Raw genomic sequence first — 24,021 nt, 5'->3', positions numbered from 1 at the left:
TCTGAATAAAATCGTGCAGATAGGAACAATTGCAAACATTGCACTAAAGACAGAGACTGTTTCCAGCCTCTCAGCACACAGCACACTCCGCTCCTCTATTCTCTACACAATCAASTACACCGTAGCTTTTAGATCAAAGAAAATAATGCATAGCAGCTTCTCACCTATTTTAGCAAAAACAGCTGGTGTGGCAACCGTCCTACGTTTCCCATCGTCTGCAAGATTTGATGAGTTTCCTGTGCTGGGAAAGAGTTTTCCATTCCGAAAGACAATAAACTGTAGCTTGCAAGTGGAGTTATCAACAGATTGCCAGGCTGAAGACTGAGAGAAGACAGACTGTGGCAAATGAACTGAAGCTACTGCTACAGCATTCTGTACAATGAGAAAAAAAAAGAAACATTTAAAATGCAAATCACAACAGGGTTGCTTTCATGATGTTTTAAACTCCTGTACAAGAAATGTATGCTGCCTTCCTTYTCCAACAGACTGGAAGCAACCAAAGAAGCACGGGCTGTAACCATGGGAATAGGATTGGTACAGTGCATATTAAAAGGGAAAACGTTTTGATTGAATGTGAGAGTCTATATGGTCAAGCTCCCTGCTGCAGAGGTGAGAATGGTTCTTACCGTGCCTGCTAGAGGGTCCATCAACACTGCAGATCTGATTTAAAGAGACAACCTCTACCAGGTTTTCTCCTTCACTTAAAATAGAATCAGACAACTTACATTAAAACATTTCTCCGAAAGGGTACTTAAAGAGTATAAAAATAATTTTATTATTAAAACAAATTACATCTGCAGAGAGCTGCAAGTGCAGTAAACAACACAGTTTATGAATACGTTTTTCTTGCTTCATGTAAGGAAAATCAGTTAACTATGTTTTAGTCATGCAGGATTAAAAAAATACTACAAACACTAATGTAAAAGAAGAAAACAAGACAACACTGGGAGAAAATGAATGAAGACTGTCAGATCAGTATAATGGCTTTGAGTCGTGGGTTATACACCCTTCTACAAGCAGCAATTCCCTTACAGCAGAGATATAAAATACACCAAACATTKTATTCTGAGGACTTTACTCATCAAGCAATTTTTTTCCTGCCAAAGTAACAAACTAATCATTAAAGACTGAGATGTTTACAGGGAAAGACAAATGATGAGCAATGGGAAAATAAACAGGGAGTCTGTCCTGAGCCKGGAAGTGAAAAGTGTATGTATTTAAAAACAAACTACAAAATGTTCTAATTTGCATTTCCCCCAAGGGCAGAGTATGACTCTGTGCACATAATTTACATAGATTATCACAGTTTACTCATAGCACATGTGCGCTACCTATTTSAGAAGTAACACAATGATCTTCAGAGCCATATAAACAAACATGACATTAACGTACATCCATGTGCTGGGGGAAATACACACGTGAGAGAGAAAAGGTACAACAGAGATTAACAAACKAAAATGAGTATGAGAAGCATCTAGTGACCATGAAATAAATATGGAAGAAAAGCATGAGAAGTCTGTGATGTCATTTGGATGCTTAAATAAAGAGATAAAGACTCTGTACACCATTTTCCATATGCCATTACATTTTAGGAAGGTTTTTGGATTTTAACAGTAAAAATGCAAAAACATCCTTTTGTAGGTAAGTGTTCAATCTAGGTGATGCTGCTCATTAAAAGTACTCAGGGAAAAAAAGAGCAAATAGCAACAGAACATTTCTACATTAGAATTTTAAATTACTATGAAGGCTTTAATTGGAATTAACTGAGCTAAACATCAAGCACTCATCCCGAGATTGTTTCCACTGCCTAATTCACTAAAGCTCTTATAATTGGCTTTATCTCATGCTTCTGAAAAAGACATATTTTACTATGTGATACCCCAAGTATCTGCATATGCTGAACCTCAGATGATACCATTCTGGCCTTTAAATTACTGTCAAAAAGTATGCACAGAGTTTTTAGAAGTGTCRTTTGTCAAACCCTAGATCACTGTTGAGGACTTATCTGGAGATGTACAGAAGTCTAAGAGAGGTTACAGTGCGATTAACTTTACATTTGCACTGGATTTTTATTATTATTCTGTGCTGGAAAAAGCAACAATGATGACATATTAAATTACACTAATTACTCATTATACACAAAAAGAGAAAGCTAGAAGCATTTGAATGARCTTATGATAATGAAACCAACAGCTAAAGGCACTGGGTTAAGCAGCAATGTGCTAAGACTTGACAAAAGCAGCCCTACACAAACCAGAGAAAACAACAGGTTTGTAGCACTTTTGCTAAGAGGAGAAATCATCTAATTCATTGTGGTTCTCCAATTTCTTCTCCATTGGGACTCACTGATACTAACAGGACAAAGGAACGGTGTGGACAGGCAGAGCTTGCCCGTGGGACCGGGGGCGCAGGGCAGCAGCTGCTCCCACCCCAAGCACAGGGAGCYCCGAGCTGGGCAGGATGAGACTGCAGCCACCCCTCACCTCCTGTGCCCCACAGAGACCTTCCCCAGACACGGGAGGGGACCCCAGCACRGTGCCTGACCCACAGRTCACAGYGTCACACCAGCAGGGAAAGGTGGARCACAGCAAGGAGGAGCYGCACGGATGGAATTGGCGTGGATGGGTCACACTGCTCGGGCTGACGGAGCAAATCTCAAACACTTGACAAAAAGACACATTCACAGAAAACGTTTTCCTGATTAGACTTCAGGTGAGTGCTCTTTCCTTGTTGTCTCCTCAAAATGAATATGAATATTCATAACATGAACTATTCAATAAAATTCACTAAATAATTGCCTACAGTCACTTTCTGGAGTRCAATTTTATTGTGACTACTGCCCAGTGTATACCTGTTACTTCAATTATTTTTGTGTGCAGGCAGTCTGGTGGAGTGAAGGGCAAAGGGACAGGGCTGTTCCTTGACCAGACAAATGTACACATAAAATCAAATTACTCACTGCACATCAAATATTTACTCAGAAATTCCTCAAAATTAAACATCCAACTGTCTGCTACAGCGATGCGTCTGCCAACAAGATCCTGTGGTAGGATATTAATGAAAAACGCACAYAGTGAGAGGGCCCACACATTCACAATTCTGTTTAAAAATATGAATAAATATGTGAACTATTTTTTCATCTAAGATATGTGAGAATTTTCAATAGTATTACTCATTACTCACAGGAGAGGGATGATTGAGCACTGAGGTAGTTCCTATTATTGTAGTAGAGGATGGAGGGAACTTGACTGAAGGTTCAGTCTTGTATTCTGCTAATCTTAYGTGAGGTGAAGCATAAATCAGTTGCCCACTCTTGCCTCAGTTTCCCTCTCACTTAAGTGAAATAACAATGATGGCATTTATTTTGCCCTGTAAGATGCTCCAGAGTTCAGAGATGAAATTCAACCCAGGAACAGATTATACTAAAACCAAYGACAGCAACATCGAGTTTTGAGAGAATGATTGTGCTTCAGATGTTTCCAAATCCACACAATCATCTCATTTTAATTTTTTTTTTATTTGGGCACCGTGTCATCACATCACATAAGAACTAAAATTTCTAAGCGTTTTAGTGGCAAAAAGCTGCCTGCACCTCTGAGAAGAGAGAAAGAGCAATAGAGACAGACCCACCATAGGAGCAGCAGCTTTGCAATGTCAGRCCAGCACTGGCATCTCGTATTTTTTCCTGGAAAAGCTCAGAGTTTGTGTCAGCAATTTACCAGTCGGGATTTAGACGTTCTGTGAGTGTTTTCAAAACAGAATGTCAATAATCCCAYCATGACTCCATTTCACTCTTAGTCCCATTAACTGGATTGCACTGGCATTGATCAGAAAAAGGAAATCCTGAACATGGAGCAGATTCTTCCAAGGAGCATTTTTCTGCTGAAAAAAATGCCAGTATTTTAAAATGAGTGCTATTCACAGACATCCACCCATTTGCACATAAATAGGATTAAAATGATGAAAATTTCAAACCCTCTCAAGCATCTCCCATGTCATCTGCCCAGATATCTGAAAATCTGCTGTGTGACCTGCAGCCATGGAAAGAGGGCTTATCAGCTCTAAACCAGCTCTGAGGATTTTCTGGGAGGCCTCCTAGGACTCCTGGCTCCTGGGACTTCTTGGAACCTGGTCAAATTTCCAAAAAGCAAAATGAAACGTTGTAAACACTCTGAACTATAATTTGGACAGTACAGTTTTATAAATACTTTTGAAGTTTTGTTTTTTTGTTTCCATTTTAGACCTGTTTGCGTCTATAATTTTGCAAAGTATCTGAGGCACCAAAACTGAACCAATATTCAAACTGGATCCTAAAAGTTTTAAATTTGAATGGAAAATCTCACTGTAAAGAGGAAATGGTCCTCAGGATATTGAGAGCCACAGATGCTTGGCATTCTTGCAACTCATGCATGTGTGACCCTTATTAAAAATGTTTTAGGGAAAAATGAAWGATTTGAAGTGAAGTTTCTCCCCAGGCAGTTTTATTCTGGTAGCAGTCCATTCCTTATAATCAATGCTAGCATTTACAAAGAGTTTTTAAGCATTTAGGAAAGACAGCCTCTTGCCTGAGGTGACTTGGTGATATGCTGGCCCTTCTACTTTCATAATTCCTTTAAGAGACCTGCTCCCATTTACTCTCGAGGCATTGCTTTCCCCTTACAGTGTTCTACTTGCCTAAAATTTAGTATAACACTGAGAGATCATTCTCATATTCAAACAATCATGAAGAAACACGTGTGGTAACCACTGCTGCATGACCAAAATCAAACTATTTTCAGCAACCCTTCCTTGTGCATGCCTTGATACTAGATTGATTTTTGAGCTCAGGCACAGTATTTCTGTTTAAGATAAAATACATTTTATTATTAACCATCCAATTGGTTACAGTCATAAGGTGTATTTTTCCAGTCAGCAATTTCCTTAACTTAAAAACCAGCACCGTAACAACAGGTCRGAGGAAATCTGGAGCGGGGAAAAAAGAGAAAATGAAAACCTGCGGAGCTGGAAAAGCAGCTTCACTCTTTCCAGATTTCAAAGAATCTGATAAGGTGTCATAGAGATCCAGATGCAAGACACCATAAATTAAATTATTAAAGATACAAGAGTGTTGCCARAATAGGCACAAGCTATATAAAGTAMCAGTAGCAATAAAGAAAAAAKTAGAAATAAGCTCTGTAGGTAATAGCTATATTATTAAATATGTACTGATTGAGTTAACAGTGTGGTCATCATAACAAAATCAAGCAAATAAATAATTTATACATACGTGACAGATTTTATTTAGTCCCTCAAATCAGACAGCAGATCCTTAGAAGCAACTGCAGATTTCAATTTACGGTTTATGTTACAGGTTTAGTTGTCAACATAATAAAAAGAGGAAAAATTGTTTATCTGTCTCTCTTGGTAGGTTTTTAAACACTGCTTTGGAATTATCCCAGCACAAGATACACGAGTTAAGGACAGGCACTTGGCCCAGTGCTGTGAGCCTTTAGGTAGTCTGAGCATGAGCTCTGATCTCTTTTTCTGGCACAAAAAGTATCAACAAAAAGCCCCCAAAACTTAGACCAGATGGGAAAACCACAAGTAAAAGGTTTGTAAGAAGAATGAAAACAATGCCAGTTTGAACATGCTTATACAAGACAAGCTACTTGCCAGGTGCTAAAAGAAACAGGATTGTGGTTTTTCTTTTTTAATGGGATGATACCCAGCAAGGCAAGCAGGAATTTCCTCAGCCATGCTGAATTATCCACATAATCTTGCTACTAATTTGTCACAGTTTAACTACCGATCCTAGAGTGATGTTAAAACACAAGTCTGGAAAGGCTCAGGGATGACTAGCAAGTGAAAAGCAAAATTTATATAGATTCCCAGGGAGAAATGAAGCAGTACCTCCAAAAATGCAACATAAAAGCACCTGGGTATTGAGATGAAATTGCTAAGCATGTTGGGATTATTATGTGATAAAGTCATTATGTGGTAACGCTGCATTCCACATCCATCTCAATATCTGGAAAACTAAGTACAGAGCCCAAGCTATCTTTGTTCTAGCCAGGCATAAAAGCTGGTTTGATGCACAGTAAAAATGTGGCATCAAGAAATATTCACAAATTGCATCAGAAGATACAAAACAATCGTAATGTTTGAAGTTCTCACTAATTAAAATAAAAGTTTCCTAGAGCCACGCTATAGAAACATTAGATTTAGGAAACAGCGATGAAGTTTTAGAAGAGCTGATAATAGAAAAGAATTTGGAAATCTGATTGTCAGTACCCCTTTTCCAATAAAAGTAAAAAAAAAAAAAGCCTCCACATTAGGATTTTATATTTCATATTCGAAAGCCTGGCAAACTCAGGAAATTAATTGATAAAAGCAATGGGATGTACAAGACCTAGAATGGATAAGCAGATCAAAAAGGACAATGAGTAAAATTACGGACTATGAAAAGGGGAAAAAACCCACTAATCAGTGAAACCAAATAGTATTTTAAGTTTCAAGAGACAGATGGGTACAGTGATAATTGCAGAACATATTTTATATAGAGCAGTTAAGTTCTTCAGATCTATATTAAAAAGACAAGCAAAGAAGTAGAGCTGCCCTGTAAAAAAATCAGGCAATAMACTTTTTATTTAACCTCCATGAAAGTGTTGATGTTTAGGAGACAATGTTAAAATCAATAATGAGAACAAGAATATAAAAATTACCACAAATATCAAAGCAAATTCAATAAGAGCTGAATATTGTCATACAAATCTTGAAAAAACTGACACATACAATAAAAGGATTTTTTTGKGGGGTGGGCAGAGATCTACAAAGTTGGTCATAAAGCAATGACGACTGCTCTGTAAAATCTACATTTAGAGTGAAGGAGTGAACAAGTCTGGCATGGAGATAATAGTGCAGACAGGCACAAAGGAACAACTTCCCTGCAGTTTTTAACATCACTCCCAGCTCTGCTGCCATAAAGGTCTCCTCCTGTGCCTAAGACAGGTCACTTCCGAGTTCAAAAGAGTGGACTGGTAAATGGCATAAAAAATAGGGTGTCCTTCAGGCACTTCTATATGGACCACCCAGAGCAACTTCTGCTCTTAGTGCTGCAAACCATTTAGCACCCCACAAATCATGCATAAAAATACGGACAGAAGATGAAATCCTTTTTTTCCTAAGAAAATGGAAAGATGTGCAAATCCCCAAGCAACTGACCTGTTAATGTGCTACTGAGAAGGAAAAAGTGATAAAAAGGCAATCAAAGAGAAAGAACATGAAGGGAGACAGGGTAGGTTTACTCAAGGTAATGCCAGACCCTAATGATAATTCTCCTCGATAACTATTTTTTTCAAGACAGCGCAATACAATCCACCTAATTTCTTTTGAGACATTAAGAATTAGTAGCAATTCGCTTCAGGTGAATAAGGACAAAGATACAATTGATAATACAATTATTTACTTTGAAAGGAGAAGACAGGCTGGAGTGAATATATCCAAAGTTTGCATGAAAATCTTAAAGCTCAAAGACTTCCAATTTTCATGTGATAATGTTGAAACAAAAAGAAATGTCACCTAAGACAATGTTCTAAATCATGTTTTACATATTTATAATGAGATTGTCTATCATAAGCTGATGAAACAGGCCACTTTGGAAGGCAGAAGATAAGGAAAAGATGAAAAAAAGAAGAAAAGGATGTGAAAGCAATGGTTGATCACAGGATGACTCAGAGCCACTATGATTTAAAAATTAAAAAAAGACAACAAACACAATCCAGAACATACAAGATGACTCATTTCCATGTAAATATTCTGATTTTAAAGGCCTAATCAGAAACATAATACACAATTTTACTCAACTAGGCTGAGGAAAAGTCAGGCCAGAATAGAATGGATGTAGAGGATCCAGAAGGAATATTTTCTTTCACCAGTGGAAAGTAAAGAAGCTTAGCTTTGTTAGCCTGGCAAAATGAAAGTCATGTAAGCAAATAGCCAGCATGAGCACAAGGACAAACAGGACGTTTGCCAAGAGCAAAAATGCAGACTTAAGAGAATGCAAATGCTTCCCAGCCTTTATAACAAGAGAGCGGGGATACTTTTCAGGTGCWATGGACACACAAAATATTACCTGTTCTTGAGAGCATTCAAAAGCTTTAGTACAGAAATACATAATGCAGTTAGAAAATGTTTGATATATTTCTCCATTTTACAAGAAGTGTCTCCTTTTAGGAATTCATGAATTTCCTGATTAAAGGGAGTTTTGAACTTTCTACTTATATCCCCAGTATACAGCTAATAGAGCTCATAAAAATCTCACTGAGAAGAACAAGAGTTAAAAAACCATACAGTCATGGTAGATTTAAAGGTGATTTAAAAAAAATGAGAGTAAAAATTACATTATTATTTTTTTGAGAAACAAGTTTTTTGGAAACATGCTGGACACATGTAAGAGCTGCTGGTAGCAAACTTCTTCAGGCAGCTCTACCCTGCTTCAGTTCAGGATTCTTCATTGCAACTCAAGCAGGCTCCACAACAGACTCGCCATAATGCAAAAAGTTATGCCAGAGAATGCATAAAATTCATCTTCCTGGGAATCTAAGAGTTCTTAAGGATGACCTCTGAGTRTTCAACTAGAATTTATTGCCTTTTTGGGGAAGATCACTGGAGTCTTAAAGRATTTTAGACACACTCCAAAATTCACACTAAGAGTTCTCGTTGTTTTCCTGTGGACCTACAAAGGCTCACTGCAGCTTCATTTTTAAAAAGGATGGCTTCTGGCAGTGCACTCTACAGGAAGACTCACCCCTTTAGGAGTTTGGCTCACTGGGCCCTTCAGGGATRCATTAGCTCCCAGAAATGATGCATTTTCCCCTAAACAGCCTCTGATGAAGGAGTAATTTTCCTTTTTATTTAGAAGTTCAATTAATTTTCAGGCATTAAATATATGATTTTTTATGGAAAGATGATAAGCATATTCAAGTTTATTACATTGAGACTGTGGTTTTAGTTGTTGCAGATGCACTCAGAGGATGGGATGGATGTCTAAACTGCTARAATTTTAAAAGATAAAGACAATAAAAAAAATCTCATGAGCTGTCTATGTGGAACCTTCAGCTACCTAATTGCAAAGCTATCACCATGGATCTTAGGAGGGACATCATAATTATAYAGAATACCTACCTAACCAAATACCTTCCACAGCTCATTGACCATCAAATTCAATTACACATAAATATTACCAGTTAAGAAAAAGGAATCATGTGATTTCTGATTGTGTTAACTGTCACACATGAGTTTTTTTGCCATGACAACTTTTAATTTATTTTTTGAACTAAGCGAATTGCGTTAATGGAGGCCTCAGAACAGTATTTCTGCATAGCTTAGTAATTATCATTTATAACGCAATATTATGAATGAGAACAAAGAGAATATTTCCCAACAGYCAGTTGTTAAAGGGTTACTAAGGTTATTTCTAAAGTTGGAGAAGCACAATTTGATTAAAAGGCAAAGGGCTACTAGGTGGYTTATATGCATAAGAAAATTCACTTGGTACTAAACAAAATTCATGTRCATTTTAATAGAGTGCAGTACAGACCATTACAGATATTATGATTTTTCTAAAGACTTAGGTAATTTGTATATATCCATTTACAAGTAGAGAGTAATGCAACTATTAGGTAATACAGTAATTCAAACTGACTGAATATTACAATTATTTAATCATACAAGTTGATAGGATTTCAGATTTCACTGATGTGGTGTTCACACTTAACTAAGTTAGAGAAATACAAAGTTCATTTAGTAAAATAAGTGGGAATTCAGTGAAAAGTATTAGTTCAGAAAATTTTAATAAACTATTTTGATATCATTTTTCTGAGGCAAAGTGAACGTCTACATTTGCCTATAATGTGCAGAGCTCCCAATGTTTTTGTGATGCTGCCTTTTCATGAAGATGATTGCAATGAAATGCTGACATTGCTGCTTGATGACTACTGAAACATTGTCCCTCTGATACTGGAGGAAAGCTGAAACTGCTGAGAAGAATTTTAGCATTTTGGATCTTTTAGGAAGTGAACTTAAAAGTTACACACCATGAAATGACTCAATATTCTGAAGATTTTGCATCATTTGGATATTATCATTGAGAACAATTCCTGTTGTCGATGGTCATCAAACAACTCAGACCCAGCATTACTCTTGCAAGCTGTAACTTGGGCAAGGCACACATTTCTGGAAGTAGATGCAAAATCACTGCACTCCCTTGCTTTGTTAGATGCAGTTTAGTATGTGAAAAAGAAAAGCTGTAAAATGCCTTTTTCCTTTAATTCCTGCATGCACAATCACACCTCCCTTGACATTGTTACAGGACACAAGTTCACTGTCCTCACAACAGTCAAGAAAATGTGCCTCCTCAAGAGGAGCAAATACAATTTCTTCCCAAAAGTTGTCCCAGAACTAACTTTTCATTTTGAAAAACTGATGTATTTTAATTTCCAACCTGCCAAAACAGTAATTTGCTTCCTGAGTTTTTAGCCACTTAGCCAATTTATTAGTACAGTCAGAAAGCATGTRTCATAAAAAGAAATGTAAAAAAGAGAGTAAAATGAGTACAGTTGCATCAGCAGGAGACAGGTTCTGTGTCACAGACGTGTTCACTTTTGGATGAAAGTCCTCAAGAGCCTTGAGTGCATGGAGCTRAAGTGGATGTGTATCAGGGATGGCAAGTGACATTTTCAGAGAAWTCCTGTAATTGAGATGTTGAGTATGAAGGAGAAGACTCACTCCACTACTGCCACTGCCTGAAGTTATCAGTGAAAGCTCCCCAAAGCTCCCACAAAATCCCTCACYCTGCTCTGCAAGTCTCACACACATCTGCAGGATTCTGACACACCCAGTGTGGACACAAAATACAAGATACTGAGCTCAGCGTGACAATGAAAGGTTAGTCAACATTTCACCTTTAAATTTCAGTTCTGGCCAAATATGCATTCTGAACACMTAGTTAGAGCAAAATTATGAATTTGGTACACTTTGTTACAATCCTGTTAATTGAAGAAGGTTGGAAGAAACTTAACTCTTATTTATTAATATTTTACAGATGCTAAGAAACCACCTAGGCAAGCATATGATTTTGTTTGTTACCACAAAAAGAATCAATTGGCATATCCTATGAGATTTCATTTCTAAAAGCTGACAGAATTAAAATCTTAATCCTCTAGTCAAATCAAATTTTGTAGCTTAGCTGATTGTGAAATAGTGATGATGTTCCCCTGATTAAGACTTTAAAATATTGCACACATTATCAGTACTTGTCATCTCTCATCACTTGAAATCTCCTAGTTTAAATTGGGTGAGAATGGTGTTTTATTTCTGGGGCARTATGCACTCTATCACTCTCACTCAAGTGAGTCCCTTGGAGCTCAAACACCAAAGGTCACCTGATACTTCTGATAAAGAGACTGTTGAGAATGAGGATTCCCAAAATAATGCAAGAGATTGGTGACATAATAGATTCCTTTAAATACTCAGAGAGCTGCYAACCTAGCTAAAGTTACATGGGACGAGACTTGTGTAGTAATAACAAAGAATTTAGCTCAGTCTTCTCTCTCCTTTTCTTAGATCAAACAAAAGGGAAAAATAACTATCTTAATTCTTCCAAATATAAAGCTGCTTTGAGTTTTCAGTGCACTACAGGACCGAATAGGAAAACACAGCCTTTTTGTCTTGCTCATGGCTTTTGAATTAATAGAATTTTCAAGTATTAGTGCTGCAGGGCCTGCATACTGAGAAAGCAACAGCGAYGTGTTCATTAAAAATAGCAATCTATACTCCATGAATTGTTCACTTTTAAAGTCTTATAAATTAGTTACATAAGCAGCAAATTTGCAATTTAATAAGTAGAAAAATGAATTGTTTTATGTTGTTATATTGCAAGTATTCACGACTRTTTGAATATTCTTGGTCTTTCCCTCTTGCTCTACTGATTTTCTAATCTTTTTCCATAAAGGTCAATTCTTCTGGCATCAGTATATTTAATGTGTTCAAAAATCTGTACCAGAGGCCTTTATTTTAAAGGGCTTTATTTTACCAGTCAGGCACATCAACAGTGTGTTTAACTCTGAGATTCTCAAGGACGTCCACTGCCACATTTGATGGATTTTTTGTTTTTAAAGTGTGCTATAATTCTTGCTGAATCACTTTCAGTCTCCTATTAAACTGATATGCCTTTATTTGGGACAGTAGCAATGTTCATTTTCTAACATAAAAACGTAATATGTTGACCATTTTACTACCTTTTCCTTMTGGATTTCTCAGTTTTACTTTCTGCATCAAATTGGACGAGAATACTTTGGTCAATCCTACACATGCACTCCTGGACTTTTACTACTGCTACACCAGATGCTGACATGACTACCTGAGAGTATGAATTAATTATTTAGGGCAAGGATCTGAAAGAAATGTGTTCAAGTAGGAAAAGAGGAAAAAAAAATCAATACAGAAAAAAGCTGAGTCTCATGCCAAGTGAAGGACTAGCATGGTGTACAAAATTAATAACTAACATGATTAGCTGAAAGRAAGTGTATTTTTTAAAAACTGGCAGAGCCCCAAATTGTCTATCTCGGCAATGAGAAATACTTTTATCATCAGGAATTCWGAGTCCTGGAAGCTCTATATATCCACAATGATATGGAAACACTCCTGCCAAGGGCACAGACTCTACTAAAAACTATTCTCATTCTTCTCTGACTATTATCTAATGTAAAGAAGAAGCATTTTTATAGTAAGTATGAGGGCTTAGACGAAAATAAATAGTAAACTAATGAATGGATTTTGATCCTATTATCACAACTACACCTAAAATTATTGTGTGCTGTTTCTTTCACGTGGGACACATTACCTGAAAAGCAAAGGTCTTCTCTTAATCACAGCATTAATGAATATCTCAGCTTCAGCAAAATGAAATAATTCAGTTAATGTTCTATTTTCTTCCACACATAAACACAAAAATAAAAGTTGATTGGCCACTTTTTGTCATTCTGCCATACTGAATTTTTATATTCCTGCATTTCTTCAACAGACCCACGTTAAAAATGCAGTGACAAACAGTTATAACAAAACCATATTCACTAATTACAGATATCTTACTGTGTCTTAATTTTGTCACCTTKTTGGGGTTCTTTGAGGACCACACCGAAAGCAGATTCTCCATATAGTTTTGATACCYTCTAGCTTTTTAGAGGTACTTTTTTAATGTCTTTGTCCAAAAGCCATAAGCCAAAAATGATGTGTATCTGAACAAAGCATTTTCTTAGTAACACCGACATGGAGAATTCAAGATACTTGTACTTGCTAAGCCATGGTCTATTCAGCAACATTGTGTTAGCATTACTCACCAAGTGGAATTAAAAACTGCACTACAGTTACCATGACAACCAGCTGTCTCCCACATACAGCATCAGTTTGAATTTGTGCAGACCATTTCTAACAATGATTTAAGTCAACAAATTCAGCATTACCCTAAGGTAAAAATCTGGTTTAAGAACAAATAAATATTTTCGGTTTCATAATATTACTTAGCTCAATACATTAATTCCAAGTAGGACTTGGGAGATTTTCTGAGAGCTGCAGTGACTTTTCTTAGAAATTGAAGGTGAATAGTAATCTTCTGCTCAATACAAAGTTGAGGGCCACTGAAATTCCTAATCCACTGAACATGCAGGAGGCCTATGGAAAAGAGACAGCGTAACATTCACAGAAGAGCTTGTGAAGAAAATGCATTTGAATATTTATTTAATCATTTTCTAAAATTTACATTTGAATGATGCTGTTGATTACCTTGGGTAGTACCACTAACATCATCAGTGTATGCTCGCTGTACAGATTCTTACTAGAAAAGAAAGCTTAATCCATGCTCATCAAAAGTATCAGCCAGCAATTCTCCACTGGGAAATAATCTGAAACTTGGATATAATTTCTGTCCTAGGGAACTCTAAAAAATTTCCTTTTCCAGTAAACTACCAGATTTGATGGKGTTTGGTTGGTTTGCTGGTTTTGCTTTTRTTTTCAATAATCAATTAACAYGGAAAGAGAAGCCTCAGTTGCTTTTGAAAAAGCCAAGCAATATGAGGTAACAGAAATACATKATATTTACAGATCTGGTGAAACATCACACAGCTGCATGTCTGGTCAGCAGCACAAAGCAGCTACGGGGCTGCTGCAGATCCTTTTGGTCACCAAGCATTCCTTCAGTAAATGGTCAGATTTGACTGTGGCTGCTTAGCCTAGAGAGAAGGAGGCTGCAGGGAGACTTTACTGCATTTTACAGCCCAGCTGAAAGGAGCTTGGCTGAAGAAGGYTGGTCTCTTCACCCAAGCACTAAGTAAGAGGATGAGGTAAAATGGCATTAAGTTGCACCTGGGGAGGTTTATATTGGAAAACAGAAAAAAGATCTTCACTGAAAGGGTTGTGAAGCATTGGAGAGGCTGCCCAGGGAAGTGATTGAGTCACCATCCCTGGAGGTATTTAAAAGAAGTGTTAGGTGTGGCAATTAGAGATACRGTTTAGTAGTGGAATGGGCAGTACTGGCTTAATGGCTCAACTCAGTGATTTTCGAGGTCTTATCCAACCTAAATTATTCTGTATTTCCATGGCTGTCATTGGATAAACACATAATGGCAATGATAATCAGATCTGCTTGCAGAGCAGTAGGATGGATCATTCTGAGGTAAATCAAGAACCTCCACAAAAACAGGAACACACCTAWCAATTGTGCATTTGAGGGGCACAGAGAGGCATCTAAATGCTGAGAAAAAAGGTGGCTAAGCTATTAAAAATGTAATGTATAGTCAAACTAAAGGTAACAAATTAAGAACATTACTTCTTATGTAAGCAACGATTAAAAAAAAAACAAAGGCAGAAAAACCAGTCTGTATTTACTAAAGATACTGCAAATATTGCATACTGAACATTCTACACTCACTCATTTTTCTGGGAGGAAGTGCCACAACTAAACATTACTGCAGATTTCCCATGTGGGAAATGGTATAGCACTTGTTGAGTCACAGATCTTAAAAACGCATCAGAAAAGAAAASTGATTAAATAAATGTGATGCATTTAAAATCAACTCATTCAGACCCTATAAGGAACCTGATGTTATTAAAAATATTTTTAATCCTCCTGACTGAGGATTTTTGAATCCTAAACCTGAGGAAAATACATAGCAATAAAAAGTTTTAGTTTTAATAAAATGCCTTCAGTTTCAAATAATTTYGTTTATGGGGAAAATGCTAGTCACAGGACAAAGACAGAAAAATAACTATAATAATAGAATAGTATCTAAAAGATTGAGGAAGGAAGTAGCACAGAAATTCATTCGGCTCTGGATCACTGTGGACACATTTGTTATCAGTGACAGGCAATGTGAAATCAAGCACATACTGAAATCAAACCCTTCTTTAAGGTTACACTAAACTGAACTGACAGGAACACTACATGCAAGAAAGAAAAAGAAATGGATTTKCTATATAGCACTTCGATCTTCAGCAATGGGAGTGCATAACGTTTAAATGTTAAAACAGAAGAATTCAAGGAAGAAAAGAGGTAGAAAACAAGAAAGGGAATAAAACATAACCTGAGGCTCCAAATCCACAAACTCAGACAGGAACAATTATTTTTTTTTGCCAGCAAAAAGGCTGCACAGCCAAAGGTAAAYGACAATGGAAAAACAAATATGATTGTTACTGGAATTCAACAGATTTGTAATAATCCATTAACTCCTAGATTAAGCTGCAGTGTAATATCATAAAATAAAATGCAAATTAAAAGTAAATCAAGATGATAATATAGGCAGATGTGAATCATTTTGCCCTGAAGCTGCGTCTATACCCTCGTGTCAAAGATGCCTTAATAGGGTTCAAACATCGCTAATGTTAATGGATATTTTCTTGTTACATTTCAAAAAGGTATTTACAGCACAGTTAAAAAGAAAAMATATGGATCTGTGATTATAAACTCAGGCAAAAGGCCTTTCAGATGGCAATTTAAAAAATAGGAAAAATCATCCAGTCTCACCACTGCATTCCTCTAAAGTAGGACTCACCAAAATTTTTAATAAACTTGTCAGATACACACTTCTTGAATACAGTGGACTTAGGTGCGTATTAACATTTTMGTTTAGATCTGGAAAGCCGGTCTGATATTCTGATTTTATTTTCATACTATCGCATTCATATCTGAATGCCAGTTTTCCAGTTTTCTAAAGAGATCTCTACAGCCATGCTGGCACAAAGCCCTCTCACAGGGCACAAGGTGGATTCTGTCACAAAATGAACTGATGAGTTACATGGGACTGGACAAGAGCTGATCTGAAACAACTTCAAATGCACCACGTTGCTGTTGGATTCTCAGTTATGCTCCACAGATTTGCACCTCCTGCATTGCACTGCTTACTGAAGTGGGATTAAACAGTTCTCACCTTTTACAAATTCCTTCCTCCCTTCTGAGAGTCGTGCCTCTCCCAGTTCTCTTCCTCTTAAGAGTGATTTTTATCTGTCTGCTCCTAAGCCTCAAACACAGTTAAAATGGAGCTCCTCCTCTTCCTCTAACCCTCTTTTTCTCCTTTCTAAAGCTGTGGATTGCTCTGCAATAGCCACAAAAATTTCAACCTGCACATRCAACTGGACCATGGTCTAATCACTGCAGCTCAGAACAGGTAACCTCGCCTATTGTCTCTTTAGGAGACAGCCAGCTGAACCAGAACTGAAAAGSTTTTTCAAACCAAAGGCAGTCCACAAACCTAAATTATGATAGAAATCTTCAWGTCTTAATCTCTACCAGTAAATCTCCTAAAACTGATGTCAATCAGGCAATTAAAACCTAATGAAAAAGATGGGAAAAAGAAACAGRGACATACAGGAAACAGGAACCTGTGGTTCCCCAGAGGATGTAGGGACAGCTCATCTGACCTGACCTTGCAAATGCTTTTATTACAGCAATGGCACACTGGTACAAAATCTTGTACCTTACAAATTCAAATAAACTAGCTCATTTAAGAAAACTGTCCCCATTTGTGRGGTCCTGGAATGTGCTGTAACTGCTACATTTACCACAGAAGGAGGAACTCACAGGGGAAGGGAAAGCAAGCTCGCCACTCCAGAAGAAACATCATGGTCTGGCTTTAAGGTATCCACAGAACAACATTTGACRAACCCAGGTTAAAAGCCAGAGCAAAACACAAAAAGCTTCACTGCTGCTCAGAAACTCCCAACTCCAATCTGGAAAAAACAAGAAAAGGTCTCCCCTTTCCCAAAAACACACAGCTCATCAAGAAAGAAATACCTTTAATTTATTTGGTTGATAAGGACAGGAAAATTGAATGCCTGGCATGTCAGAATTTTTTCGCCATGTAGGAAAGTTCTAGGATTTGTTTCTAGACCTAAATGTACTCCAACAACCCTTTTTCAAACCAAAAGCTGAAGAGACTTGGGATGACTTTTTTGTCTTCACTCGATTTCCATCATTATTTTTATAGCAATTTTGGCAAGCAGAGATTTGGATTAAATTCTTTTATTTAGAGAGCTTGGCATTTTCTCTTTGAATATAAATATTCTTACAAAAATACATTTCTATTCCCATTGCTGATTAGCTGCTGAAGGTAGACAGAGCAACTCAATTTTACTATCAGTTCCATATTCCTTAGAAATACCAACCTTTTTAATGTTTTAAAGTACATATTTATGTGGTCACATTTTAATCTAATCCGGAAATATATTTGCCTCTGAAGCAAGGGAAAGGCAGTAATTTAAAAAGGAACTTTTTGAAACACATTGCGATGTCTGACTAGTTAGTGGAYTGAATCAATGAACTGAAAAAATAAAAATTATTATTTTCTTCTGAGCAGTTAACCTCTTTTCAGATATACATGAAGGAATTGATACAATTTCGATTGGCATTTCCAGTCATACAGTGAAAATAAGATTTTCTTTTATGGAGATAATCAAATAGGATATTGTTAAGATGTGGATGACTGAAGCAATTAAGCCAATTCAAAGGTTGTGCTTTAGATAGGTGAGTACATAATGAACTGAGAGCTCCTGAGAGAAGTCATAATTATGTAAGGTGGGGAGAAGTGGACAGTAAAATTGACTCYGCAGGCAAGAATTGTTGTGTGCAATAATTTGAATATCTAAAAAAAAAAACTTTTGAATTTATTATATTTGAGAATTTCACAGCTGGTTTAGAACAGAATGTTGTAAGGGTACAAGGAGTTTTAAAAAGTGTTTGTTTTTTTTTCCCCTACTTAGGCTTCTATATTTTCTCATTCATGATTTTAAGAAAAGATACCAGAATTTGAAAGATCATGYATATATGAGGCATGTGCAATACATATTTTGCAGTAACTTGAGACCCTGCTGAAAATGTATCACAAGCTTTAGTCCAATTATATAGTTGGATTTGCTCTGGCAGAGTCCAATTCAAAAAAAATCCTTTAAATTTGTGGTTTGATGTATGGCACACATCCTTTTCCTTCAGCTGCAGAAGAGTTTGCAATTTCACACCTTGAACATTAATTATCACTTGCTGTACATTCCTTGTAGAAACAAACTCAGCAAACAAAACCAACAGGAGTGCAAGTCAATATCTGCCYGGTTTTCTGAAGAAAGAGACAATTTGTACTCTTCATGCAGGAAATATTTATAAATGGTACCTAAATAATATCAAACAGCTCAGGAGAGAATGCAGCAGATAATCAGCCACTCAACTCTGCACTGCTCTGCTAATTTACAGCAGTTCAGAGTGKGCTGCAGCCTTTTTGCTGCTTCTCAGCAAATATACAGAAATTTGTAAATATTGCACGATTTCAAATCCAGGCTCTGGGTTTTCACTCTTTGTAATTTTCAGCAACAAGCAGGATTGCTTATGCTAAACATTGAGGGTCTTTCCTGGCTAATCAGTGAAAAACTGAACAGTGGCATTGAAAGAGGCWGAAGCACTGAGTGTAGGCCAAAGTTTGTCTAAAATAGAATCATTTATTGTYGAGAAACAAATTTTTTCCCTTTGACAAAGCAGTGATGGAGAGGATGTCTACACAGAACAYGACAGGCTGGAGAACAGATTTATTATATTTGTTTCAATTCAGAAGAACCTCCAGTATATGTCCTTTTGCTCACATAGTAAATGACCAATTGATTTTCTTGTCTCTGTTCAGCAGTAAATAACCTCACAAACACGGCAAGGTAAGGGCAGACATCCAAAAAGTCCCAGTTTCRTGCAGCTATTTGTGTTTAGCTCACAGTAACCAGGTGTCAGAGCCACACCATGAGAAGCTGAAAAAAATCAGCAGTGCAGCTGAAGGCTTCTTTTCATTACTGCACTGGGGTACAAAATGTCTAATACGATACAACTCGCCTCTGAAATTTGTTTTTCCACAGATCTGAAAGGATCATTTTCTGATAATTACACTCTGTGGTATTTGATATGCACATTAACTCTGCAAACCTCTGTACTCTGCTACATCAATTCACTGCAGATCACACCAACGTATGTCCAGCGTTATGAAGGTTCAGACCATTCCAAAATTCCTAATCCCACCATCCTTTAGCACCCACAGATCCAACATCTGAAACTCATCAAGAAACCCTCACACTCTGAATTTAATTTGAAAGTTCAAACCCCCAATTTTAAAGTTCTTAAAACCTTAAATCCTTTCTTAAAACCTATGATCCTGACAACAAACTATAGATCACCAGCTCCTTAACGATGAACCAGTTAAAAGGGAAAACTGCTTCTGCATTTATATGTTGTTGCACTCTGATTTTCTGACAACATGGACCAAAAGGACCACTGTTGTCATAGGAATAAACAATACTGAAGCTCAAAATAATGGGGTAGATGTCAGAGAAAAATTTTCTTCTCTGCTCTGTTAGAGTATTTAATGTGTTGCATGAAGAATTATATGACAAGAGATAAAAGAGAGATCATCTCTATGGAAACAGTGTGGTCTACATCAGCAGTAATGGATAGCRCAGAAATGAGCTATCCAAATGTTACAAGGCAGTCCAGTAATATAATTACTTGAACTAGTGCCTACATAACCAAAAAATGGAACTATAAAATGGTCCACACATATTGCCTGAGAGATTTTACCAGCCTTAACCACCAGAGATGTGATTAAACCTCTAATTGTTTTGGCCTTGCAGTGCAAAAGTCCTTGAAGTTCCTTCACWATACTGTGTGTTTCACGAATTAGAAGTAAATTGCTACAGAACAATTTTTTACAGATTAATTTTATAAATTTAGCACAGCCTTAGTAACTGACCAGCTAAGTTTAGCCTTAAAGTATGAGTATTTGAAATTAAATAACTAAAAAAAMMCAAAACCAAAATACATTGTGCTACAATGGCATTGCTTTAAAGGATTTAAATTTAAATTTAGCTTGAATCATAACAATGTTAATTCATGATGCAATTTCTTTGTTTGGTACGATTATTTCTGATTTTTTATTTTCTTCAGCCCAGATGTAACACAGCAGAAGAGCAAACTGGCTTCTGCTTCTTGTGCATCACCAGACTTGTACAGTAGTGTCCAAAGAGTCCAAACTACAACAAATCACTTAAGATAGCAGTGCCAGAAGTGGCCTAATCTGTGCTGTTAAAAAAAAAACAACCAGGCCTTCATTTAAATAGACAAATGCATACTTTTAAATATGTCCTATCTGATAAAGGCTTAATTCAGGAAAAAAAGCCCCTTTTTAATTGGTACAGATTCAAAATGCTCTATGAGAGCACATTAACTGGTCCTTAATTTTATAAGGAACAGATAACATACCTGAAGATTGGGATGAGTTAAAGCAACAGAACTGGAAAAAGGACACCCAGCAGACAAAAGTTGGACCAGACAAATTCACAGACAAAATAAGAGCTGAGAACAGACAAAGTATATTCAATTACATTCTTCAGCTGCATCMATTTTTGTTTTGCCTCTGTATCTCCTATCTGTCTGCAGCATTCAGTGCTGGGCTCCACAACTGATACACTGCATAATGTTTTTATAGCCGCCAGCAAAGATGGCAATTACGGTGTGCACAATCATYCTAAATCTCAAATCCAAAATTCAGCATGACTAAATTTTACTTTAAATGTTAACTCCATTCTCATTCTGTCAAGCAACACCAGACATTTTTACAGATCTGCAGCTTTGGGATAATACACACCAGAGCATTACAACTTTTACCCTTTCTTGTATTTGTGTGGTGCATTTAAAGTCTAATGAATTTATAAAATGGTAGGTTTTATTAAAAGAAACACAGAAGAAATCCTGACTATACTGAAGTACACGTGAATTTTACTTTGACTAGTATTTATTCTTCTGTTTCTCCAGGTTTAAGAACACTATTGCATAGTTACCTTTCTTATACTGTGAGTTCAAAACACATACTTCATGTTTCAACATTAGGCCTTGGAACTACAAGCATGTATAATGTGCATTCAGGAAAATTAATCTCGTAAAACTGAAGAACCAAAGAATGGGTATCCGGAAAAGTTCAGTCATTTGAATTTCAACTAGAAAATTTTGGACAAAACCAAAACTCTGARCTGCAGCTGTATACCTTGTTTTGAGAACATCGAAATTGACACCCACACAGATTTCTGTTGCTTAAAAATACAAAACTCTATTAAACCAAATTCTATTCAAGGCCCACATGAGATGCAGTTTGACTTTGCATAAGTTTTGCCCACCACATTTATATCGTGCCAAATTAATGGGCAGAGTAGATTCAAAGCTTTGCAGATGCAGATTTAGACCCACATTTATGCTATGATGCGAATTTGTCCAATAGGCTCATCAAATTAGCAGTAAGTTGTGTTGGGAATTGGTGCTGTCTAAGGATATGAAATTTATGRCATCTGGGTCAGAAAGAATCATCTATGTGTCTTAGGTCTTTCTCCATGTGATTTTTTTTTCACAGTTGCTTTTTTGGTAATTTTATTATGAAAACTGGATTGTCATCCAACATTTTTTGCTCCTATTAACTTTTGCTGTTATTTACATGATTTAAAAATTTTTTAGTATCATATCTATTATGGATCTCTTTGAAGTGGTGCTTGCATGTGTAACCAGTCCATGCACACTTTGTGTTTTTCATGAAGCAGCACAACTAAAGTATTCCCCAATTGTCTAGAAGATGACAGTTTTGGCACCTTCATCTGATTCTGATTAGGCAGGATACAGATACTCTGCTCGGTGCTTCACCAGTCATCCTCTGCCTGTGCCCACCCAAAGACAGAGGATCTGATTTATCATTGAACCTCCACACCACGTGGTCTGCACAGCTCTGGCATTCAACATTTTTAGCACTTTTGCACATGAAAGAAAGCCAGARGCCTTGAAAGTTGTGCAGGATAAAGAGCAACCTGAAACTTCCCCAGGCTTAGGAAAAGATGGAGGCTTCCARGCTTCAAAAAAATTCACACGCCATATATGTGTATCCTTAAAAGACCAATAACTGATTTAATCAAAATTATTCTAGCTCATTTGTGCCAAAAATGTGACACTGACTTCAGTCAGCATTTGTTAAGCAAAGACCTACTCCAACATCTGCTATGGATCAGGAGGAATTTAAGATGAACTGCATTTTGTAGACAGTTAAAACATCAGTACCCAAACTGAAGCATACCAAATCTAATTATTTTCATTCCTGAGCAGTCAAAATGTATGTGTTTTAAGTGAACTTCAGTGCATAGACSTGATATAATGGTAGTGTTTGCTGAATAAATACATTTTGCATTACAAGTGCCTCAAAACATCACCAGCACACTTCCATTGAGTAAGAGATTATCGTATTTGCTTATGGCATATTTWAATTATGAATATAATTGTTACTTCCCTGTTTGTACTTCAGATGTCATTTTGAAGAATAAATACTTTAAGTTTATATAACAAATTTATAACCAAATTAAAGAATGTTTCATCACAAACATAATTACCAATATCCAGCCATCATTCAGCAAACGTTGCTGTGATAAATTCAGCAGACATAGATGTTTTAAAAAGTAATTTTCCACTCTGCACAGTACTAATAATTGAAATTTCTGATCTTGGTTTCTTAGCTACTAGTAACAGCCAGCTGCATCCAGAGGCATTAGTGTTAARATAACCTTTTTACTTGATATGTGACTGGCAGATAAAATCCTAATTGAACATACTGACATGTCTTTCTGTTCATGCAGCATGATTTTGTGAAAAAGCATCCKATATAAACTACTGTTGCTTTCAACATAAGCCAGCAGCATTTCACACACTATTTTAGTCAAGTGATGAGCTGTAATTTATGCAAACTGCAGATATTTTTCATCTGCTYTTTGGATCATTATGATATTCATAATAATATATACATATTATCTTTACAATGAAAGGGTCTAAAGTAGAAGTAATAATACTGATACATATAAATACTGAATAACAGGAAAATAAGCCTTACTTGGTTGGTTTTTTTCCAGATTTTTTTAGTAAGATCAGAAATATTCTGTTTGGTCAAATTGTTATTTTGTTGAACATGAAAGTGAATAATAGCTCTTATGATTGGGAATATAAAAATACCAGAATATAAAAATACCCAAATACCTTAAGAATAGGTCTATGACTGAAGAAAAGAACCATGCTACCAATAACAAAAAACGAATCAATCATATAACCAATTTCAACCACCACCAYGATGCAATAACACGAGGTTAAAGAAAAGGCATAGCAGGAACATGGTAGAATTTCTTTTCCTTTTATACATATATGTATATATAGATTTAAAYAATGCTTTGAACTGGGTTTTAACTCAGAACTGCAAACTAGCTTAGACTCATACATGATGTAGTTTAGGGAAATGTTCTATATGATAAAAAATACTCCAGTTTAAGACTGATTTAACAGACTTCTCTCAACAATGCAGTGAAACTCAGTAACCTACTGAAACTCAGTAAAAGGTGAAAACACACTCCTGTAAGTACAGATAGATGGATGCAGCAATTCCTTTCTGCTTCACAAAA

At 36.4% G+C, this 24,021-nt stretch overlaps 1 protein-coding gene across 1 annotated transcript in view; it reads right to left on the bottom strand.

Moving 5' to 3' along the window:
* The window catches only part of LOC130582304 (adhesion G protein-coupled receptor A3-like), a 243,241-nt gene that overhangs the window by 48,146 nt on the left and 171,074 nt on the right, over positions 1-24,021 (bottom strand). Inside the window, exon 13 of the mRNA XM_057380921.1 lies at positions 165-372. Within this exon, the coding sequence (XP_057236904.1) occupies positions 165-372 (208 nt within the window). The remainder of the gene's footprint in view (positions 1-164; positions 373-24,021) is intronic.

The sequence above is a fragment of the Malurus melanocephalus genome, unplaced genomic scaffold (genome assembly GCF_030028575.1).
Source record: "Malurus melanocephalus ecotype Western Australia unplaced genomic scaffold, MMel_1.1 scaffold_12, whole genome shotgun sequence".
Taxonomy (NCBI): Eukaryota; Metazoa; Chordata; class Aves; order Passeriformes; family Maluridae; genus Malurus; species Malurus melanocephalus.
The sequence above is the reverse complement of the archived record's forward strand: the minus strand, read 5'-3'. Positions and strand labels throughout refer to the sequence as shown.